Source organism: Bison bison, unplaced genomic scaffold (assembly GCF_000754665.1).
Source record: "Bison bison bison isolate TAMUID 2011002044 unplaced genomic scaffold, Bison_UMD1.0 scf7180017864136, whole genome shotgun sequence".
Taxonomy (NCBI): Eukaryota; Metazoa; Chordata; class Mammalia; order Artiodactyla; family Bovidae; genus Bison; species Bison bison.
The window spans coordinates 193,499-202,306 of NW_011494708.1; the positions used below are offsets into that span (position 1 = coordinate 193,499).

At 41.8% G+C, this 8,808-nt stretch overlaps 1 protein-coding gene across 1 annotated transcript in view; it reads right to left on the reverse strand.

Moving 5' to 3' along the window:
* GPR125 (G protein-coupled receptor 125) overlaps positions 1 to 8,808 on the reverse strand; it is a 117,566-nt gene that overhangs the window by 102,056 nt on the left and 6,702 nt on the right. Inside the window, exon 2 of the mRNA XM_010839938.1 lies at positions 5,541 to 5,558. Coding sequence (XP_010838240.1) covers positions 5,541 to 5,558 — 18 coding nt within the window. The remainder of the gene's footprint in view (positions 1 to 5,540; positions 5,559 to 8,808) is intronic.

An 8,808-nucleotide genomic window follows, 5' to 3' on the forward strand; every position in this document is an offset into this window, starting at 1 on the left:
GCATGAGGTGGCCAAAGTACTGGAGTTTCAGCTTTAGCATCATTCCTTCCAAAGAAATCCCAGGGCTGATCTCCTTCAGAATGGACTGGTTGGATCTCCTTGCAGTCCAAGGGACTCTCAAGAGTCTTCTCCAACACCACAGTTCAGAAGCATCAATTATTCTGTGCTCGGCCTTCTTCACAGTCCAACTCTCACATCCATACATGACCACAGGAAAAACCATAGCCTTGACTAGACGAACCTTTGTTGGCAAAGAAATGTCTGCTTTTGAGTATGCTATCTAGGTTGGTCATAACTTTCCTTCCAAGGAGCAAGCGTCTTTTAATTTCATGGCTGCAGTCACCATCTGCAGTGATTTTGGAGCCCAAAAAAATAAAGTCTGACACTGTTTCCACTGTTTCCCCATCTATTTCCCATGAAGTGATGGGACGGGATGCCATGATCTTCGTTTTCTGAATATTGAGCTTTAAGCCAACTTTTTCACTCTCCACTTTCACTTTCATCAAGAGGCTTTTGAGTTCCTCTTCACTTTCTGCCATAAGGGTGGTGTCATCTGCATATCTGAGGGTATTGATATTTCTCCCGGCAATCTTGATTCCAGCTTGTGTTTCTTCCAGTCCAGCGTTTCTCATGATGTACTCTGCATAGAAGTTAAATAAACAGGGTGACAATATACAGCCTTGACGAACTCCTTTTCCTATTTGGAACCAGTAAGTTGTTCCATGTCCAGTTCTAACTGTTAAAAAATACATATTTACAACCACTATCAAAGACAAAGGACTAATTTCCCAAATGTATAAAGAGCTCTTTAAAAAAAAAATCCCCAATAGAAAATCTAGCAAAAGCTAGATAGTTCATTGAAAGTAAACACTAGTGGATCACAACCACATGAAGGGATATACAGCCTTAATTACAAAAGAAACGCAACTTAGTAAAAGAGGATGCCATAAATCACTTATCAGAATGGGGAAAAATGTGGTATCACATTTGGACTCAGACGGGAATAGCCACTCACATTTAGCAATAAATTAGTACAATCACTATGGAGGGCAAAAGCACAAATGCATATATAATATGTGATCCATTAATTCCCCTTCTGGAAATTTACCCAAAAGACATACTTTGTTGCTGTTGTTTAATCCAGTGAGTCATGACTGACACTTTTGAGACTGTAGCCCACCCGCCAGGCACCTCTGTCCATGGGATTTCCCAAGCAAGAATACTAGAGTGGATTGCCATTTCCTTCTCCAAAAGACATACTTGCACATGTACAAAATATAGTACACGTTAAATATTATATAATTATATATTTAGATAACAAAATTATGCATTGCTCTATTGTTTATAAAAGCTAATTACTGAATATTTAAGTTGGCCCCAGGAATATGGAATTGGTTTAAGTCCTCCATTAAATGGATACCATGCAGAATGGGGGATGGGGGCGCAGAGGTGGTGGCGAGGAAGCTTTTAGCTATTCATACAGATCAGACACACTGAAGACAGAGGGCATATATTTACATATTAAACAGTCCCATCCCTTGACAGTTTTGATTTGCTAAAATAATAATACAAATTGATTTTCTACTAGATTTATCATGTAGAAGAGCACCTGTTATTGCTACATCTTTATCAAGTGCAAGAAAAATAGACAATATGACTAGGCTATGCTTCTGAGTCACTAACTTACACAGTGGGCACACTGCCTAAACCTTTAGGGCCACCTGCGATAAGCTAAAACCAGAAATGTTAACTCCTCAGAAGTGAATGTTTAGTACTTTGCTTCATTTATCCCATTAATGAAAACTGGTTATTTCCCATGTTCTCTTGGGGGCAGCCAAATACAACCCGCCACCTGTTTTCTTGACAACCCATGGGCTCTAAGAATGGTTTTTTATGTTTTTTAATGGCTGAAAGAAAACCAAAAGAATAATACTTTATGATACATGAAAAAATGTATGAAATCCAAATTTCAGTGTTCTTAAAGTTTTACTGCGACACGACGATGCCCATTTGTTCACATACTGTCTATGGCAGCTTTGATGCTGACAGCAGACTTGAGGAGTACTGAAGGAGACTGGCCAGGAAAGTCTAAAATATTTACTGTCTGGCCCGTTACAGAAAAAGTTTGCCAACTCTTGTCTTAGTGTACTCTGTCTCAGCTTATTCTCTGTTTCCAGGCAAATGAAAATCAAATGCTAATTTCTAAATTAATTCTTCCTACCAAGTAAGAATAAGAGTATCTACTGCATTTCAAAACTCTCCATTGATTTGAATAATCTTTATTTTAAAATCACATTTAATTCTGCAAGGCATCAGCAATTACACACATTTTGCCCCACATGTTATCTGTTCATCAGTGCATCCTTCTGTTAACTGGATGCATTCATTCATTCCTGCAGAAAGAATTCTGGGTGGTATGTTCTGTCTCTGTGGGTCAAAAAATGTTTTGTCCTCGCTCTGTCACATCATCTTGTTTTAACAGCACTTCTCACTATCTGAAATTACTCTGCTTAGATATTGGTCTATTTACATGTCTCCTATGACAAGGTAAAATCCATAAAGCGTAGGGGATCTTTTTCAACATGACTGTCACCACATCCCCACAAAAAAAGATCATGATGGTGAACACTGGAGAGAGTCTATCTTGCAGCCATTCTTTTCCATATGGATACACACTCATTTACTCCTCACAAGAACACTATGAAACAGGCACTATTGTTTTTTCAAAGACAGTAACAACAGAAAATTTGCAAGCTGGGCAACTTGCGCAGATTCATATTCAGACCAAGTAGCAGAGTGAAGAGTCAAACAGTGCCTGATACACGAGAGACTCACGGGGCCAAGGGAGGTGCAGTACTAAGATCTCCCTTCCGGACAGACCCTGTTCAGAAGAGCAGGCAACTGACCACTTCCACCTGCGACTGTCCAGAAGATCTGCCTCAGTTCCAAGCAGAGGCCACCCACTTTGCAAGCAATGCCAGTCCAGGACTGAGCTCCACAGTGATAAGCAGGTTCTCCATCCCTGGTCGGTACAGACTCCACAGTGGTCCTGCTCTGCACCAGAGCTTCCTGCCAGGTGGCCAAAACCCTCTCATAGCTGCAGGTAGTCTGCACCACCCAATCATCCTTCCTTCCCTCTCCTTTCACAGGTGCTAGACTTGCATCCCAATCCAGAGGCTTTCCATAACTTCTGCTTCATCTCCTTCTTCCCCTACCCCCCGAGATAGTTTCCAGAGTTATTCTTCTAACCCCACTCCGGCATGTGCTTTCCAGAGGATCCAACTGATAAGACACCTACAATTTCTGTCCGGTAAATGAGTGAAATAAAATTATGGCTGGGTTTAAAGTTCTGTGTTCAAAGATCCCTCTATAACGGATTAATGATACAACATCTACAATATCCAAGCACCCAGTCATACAGATGAGACATAAATTTCAGTCCCATGCTCATTCCTTCTTCTCTGAGACCTACTGAAAAAAGTTTGGAGGGGACAGGGGCAGGAATAAAAAACAATCTACCAGAATACGCCTAGATTTCTTCTTCTATGTGCATGTGTGTTCAGTGGTGTCTGACTCTTTGCAACCCAATGCAGACTCGTCTGCTCATGGGATTTCCCAGGCAAAAATACTGGAGTGGGTTACCATGCCCTCCTCTAAGGGAACTTGCCAACACACAGATTGAAACCACATCTCCTGCGTGTCAGGTGGATTCTTCACCACTGAGCCACCTGGGAAGCCCCTTCCTCTTTTAATATTGCAGTAAAAGTTGTCTTAATATACTTTACCCCACATTTTAACCCTTCTAAAATTAGGAGCATCTTAAAATAGAGATTAAAAAAAAAAATGTCCAGCTGCTAGAAAAAGGAATAAGTTATCAGTAGCTGTTCTTACTGCCAAATACACAAACTGTGGCTGAATGTGAAGTCTGAATCCTTAATGATGGCTTAATGTTGATACATTAAGGTTTCACCATGATACAGCACTGAAATAAAAAGTCATGTAATGGGAGACTGCATATTATATGACAGTCAGCATAATTAAAGGCAGCAGAAATGTTAAATCTCCCAGAATTTAACATTTAGGAGAGGCTGGTGGGATTCATTCATGTGTCATGGAGAACTATCATTCAAGCAGCTCCCATCTCTCATAAGCTGCAGTGAATTTATAAGGGAAGCAGTTAAACTTCAATGAAGCATGATTCAATGGAGGTGGAGGAAGTTCGTTAAATTAACCAAATAAAAAGTACAAATAAAACCCTAATATTCCTTACAAACAGCCAAATTATACTGCCAAGGCTAAAGATGCAAAAGAAAAAGTCAAGATCACTTTTATAAAAAGCTCAGTAGTTTACAATACATGCACCATGCTGTCCAATATCTTAAAATACATTTATCATTTATACACAGAAAAGAAAAGGGGACTGGTAAAGGGGTAAAATGTTATTCATAGTCAAAACTGGCAAATCTGGGTATAAAATGAGGGTTCTGCCCATTATTCTTACTTTCAACTTTCACGTTTGAAATTATTTTCAGAGGACAGTATAGAAAGTTTTGTATTAAGATGACACTATGCATGACAAGAATGGTCAAGTGCTTCAGAAGATTTCTAAATGAGATGGCTGGGTGTCCACTTCAGTACTGAAGAAGTGGTATTTCATGGTGTGGGGAAAAAACACCGACATTTTTAGAGAAATTAGCTCCCTTAGAAAAAAGCTGTTTGGAAACAGGCATCTGACTGTTGATGGCATCTTAGCAGCAAATATTGGCTGCTTTTTTCTTCTCCATCTGTTCCTCAAGTTGGTTGGATACAGGCTCCCGCAGACCCATCCTTCACATCTCTCAATTCTTCTTCATAGTTCTTAAACCTTCTGCTTTGAATTTTAGAAGAAATCCTCGGCTCAGTTTTCCCGACCACTAATTTTCTCAGTCTGATGCAGTTCCTATTTTAATCTCGAGCCCATGTGCTGCCCCAGCCGCCACAGTCTAACATTACAACCTCACGGTTAATGTCTCCAATTGCCTCCTTTTCTCTGTAACTCCTTTCCCTCAACAGCTGTTGCTTTCTGGATTTGTCCTTCTCTTGGATCTGAGACTAGGAATTAAAAGCTTCCTGTATTAACTTCTTGATCATCCTGCTGATTTCCTCTCACATGCCTGATGACCCATGGTTGCTTGCTCATCTTTACAAATGGGGGTCTGGATCAATGCAGATTCCCCGCTGCAAGTGGTTTCTTGAGCGCATATGAAAACAATGGGGAATAAGCAGGAAAGGGAGTTGAGCAAAAAGCATTCATCTCAAGGCACAAAGTCTAATAATAACCCTTGGAAGGTAGGGACACAAACCTGGGGTCCTCAGTGACAAAAACTTCAACTTCTGGCTACAGTAAGCTACCGGTATTCTGCCTGGACAAATCTCCCAGCTTACTAAGAACTCCGCTGAAGGGCTTTGCTGCAGAGGCGAACCCGACCACCAAGCCTGCTGAGTCAAACTCAATGAGAGCTGGTTCCAAGCTATTCATCCCTGCCCATCACTCTCCTCACCACTTCTGCTGCCACTCCCTGGAGTTTCAATTCTTGGGAATCTTCCAGGATCCTGTGAAGAAAAATTCATTTGCGCAGTTACTCCCTCTTCTGTCTCTATTGGGTTGTAAGTTCCCGCGCCGTGCAGTTTCACCATCAGTCTGATCCCATCTGTTTTATTTATTCCACTGCATCCTCAGTGCGCCTGGAGCACTGCAGCACCTTTCTCAGTTCTCAGCCCCATTAGTTATGGGTCTGTTCATATTTTCATGTTTCTGCTGTCATTTTCAACAGAATTTTGGAAGGAAAGAAGAAAAAGTAAACAAGTGTGGTTCAATGTATATCCACTGAGGGGGTTGTAAAAGAGTCATTTCCTAAGAGTGGAGGGCTCCCTTCCTCTCCTGCATCCTCTCTCGATGCTACATGACTGGGGTCAGACTTCCTGTCTGGCCCATCCCAGCCCCGCACACAGGGAGGCTAGCCTTTCCCTTTACATTGCCAAAACCCATAGAAAAATCTCAACCACCTTTCACCTGGAAGAAAGATGACGTTTAATCACAAGGGGACCCGCTTAAAACAATGCCTCATACGTCCACCAAAGGTAAAGCTCCAGGTGCCCTGTAAAACAATCAGGTGTCGCTGAGTAAACCCATTCATGAGTGCCACAGGCATCTGGTTGAGCATCCAACCCCCAAAGGCTAAACAAGGGTGGGGAGTCATATGGGGGGAAGGGGGTGCGAGAGGGAAGTTGTAATTCTGTTCCCTCACCTGGCCACTATTAAAAGACAAAGCTCAACTGAACAACTTTAAAAGCTCTTACTGGCTTTATTCGGGCTTCTCTGGCAGCTCAGACGGTGAAGAATCTGCCTGCAGTGCAGGTGCTGTGCTTAGTCACTCTGTCCTGTAAAACTCTTTGTGACCCCATGGACTGTAGCCTGTCAATCTTCTCTGTCCATAGGGATTCTCCAGGCAAAAATACTGGAGTGGGTTGCCATGCCCTCTTCCAAGAGATCCTCCTGACCCAGGAATCAAACCGGGGTCTCTTGCGTTGCAGGTGGATTCTTTACCAGTTGAGCTACACGGCAAGCCCCTGCAGTGCAGGAGACCAAGATTTGACTCCCTGACCAGGGATCAAACTTGCGCCCTCTGCAATGGAAGCATGAATTCTTAACCACTGGACTGGCAGGGAAGCCCCTGAATAATATTTAAAAATTAGACAGCAAGTCAAAGATATCACCAGCTAACATATTATTATAGGGTCACCATATAATTTATCACCAGACACTTGATGCTTACATTCACATTAATAATTACAGCAAGACAACAGGTGTTAACCTGGGCATATGGTTATCCTTAATACTCAAATGGTTCATTAAATAATCTTTCAAGTTTCCAGGCATTTCTATCAAAAATCTGACATTTTAAGGCCTGCTTTTTCTTATAATTATTTCAGAATTTTTATTCAGTAGTTTTATAAATAAAAGAGCTGATCTGGTGGTTCAGATGGTAAAGAATCTGCCTGCAAAGCAGGAGACCTGAGTTTGACCACTGGGTCAGCAAGATCCCCTGGGGAAGGGAATTCTATCCACTCCAGTATTTTTGCCTGGAGAATTCCATGGATGGAGGAGGCTGGCAGGTTACAGTTCAGGGGGCTGCCACGAGCAGACTGAGCAACTTAACACTTCCACTTTTTTTCCACTTTATTCAGTAGTTTTATAAATAGGAAGGAAATCTATATTTCTGTTTTTGCATTAAGCAGTAAATTCGCATGTAATCAAATGCAGCTGCTACTGCTGCTAAGTCACTTCAGTCATGTCTGACTCTGTGCGACCCCATAGATGGCAGCCCATCAGGCTCGCCCGTCCCTGGGATTCTCCAGGCAAGAACACTGGAGTGGGTTGCCATTTTCTTCTCCAATGCATGAAGGTGAAAAGTCAAAGTGAAGTCGCTCAGTTGTGCCCTACTCTTAGTGACCCCATGGATTGCAGCCTACCAGGCTCCTCCGTCCATGGGATTTTCCCCACCCCACTGGAGTGGGGTGCCATTGCCTTCGCCAGTAATCAAACAGCATTTGGTTAATTAAGAAAAACTAAAGGGTTTTTTTTGTTTTGTTTTTTTTTAATGCCATACTACTGATGAGCTATGGACGGAGGTTCATGACATTGTACACGAGACAGGGATCAAGACCATTCCCAAAAAAAAGAAATGCAAAAAAGCAAAATGGCCCTCTGAGGAGGCCTTACATATAGCTGTGAAAAGAAGAGAAGCCAAAAGCAAAGGAGAAAAGGAAAGATATACCCATTTGAATGCAAAATTCCAAAGAATAGCAAGGAGAGATAAGAAAGCCTTCCTCAGTGACCAGTGCAAAGAAATAGAGGAAAACAATAGAATGGGAAAGAACAGAGATCTCTTCAAGAAAATTAGAGATACCAAGGGAACATTTCATGCAAAGATGAGCTCAATAAAGGACAGAAATGGTATGGACCTAACAGAAGCAATAGATATTAAGAAAAGGTGGCAAGAATACACAGAAAAACTGTACAAAAGAGATCTTCATGACCCAGATAATCACAATGGTGTGATCACTCACCTAGAGGCAGACATTCTGGAATGTGAAGTCAAGTGGGCCTTAGGAAGCATCACTACAAACAAAGCTAGTGGAGGAGAATTCCACCTGAGCTATTTCAAATCCTGAAAGATGATGCTGTGAAAGTGCTGTGCTCAATATGCCAGCAAATATGGAAAACTCTGAAGTGGCCACAAGGACTGGAAAAGGTCAGTTTTCATTCCAATCCCAAAGAAAGGCAATGCCAAGAATGCTCGAACTACTGCACAATTGCACTCATCTCACATGCTTGTAAAGTAATGCTCAAATTTCTCCAAGCCAGGCTTCAACAATATGTGAACCGTGAACTTCCAGATGTTCAAGAGGAACCAGAGATCAAATTGCCAACATCTGCTGGACTATCGAAAAAGCAAGAGAGTTCCAGAAAAACATCTATTTCTGCTTTATTGACTGTGCCAAAGCCTTTGACTGCATGTATCACAATAAACTGGGGAAAATTCTGAAAGAGATGGGAATACCAGACCACCTGACCTGCCTCTTGAGAAATCTGTATGCAAGTCAGGAAGCAATAGTTAGAACTGAACATGGAACAACAGACTGGTTCCAAATAGGAAAAGGAGTATGTCAAGGCTATATGTCATCCTGCTTATTTAACTTATATGCAGAGTACATCATGAGAAACGCTGGGCTAGATGAAGCACAAGCTGGAATCAAGACTGCAAG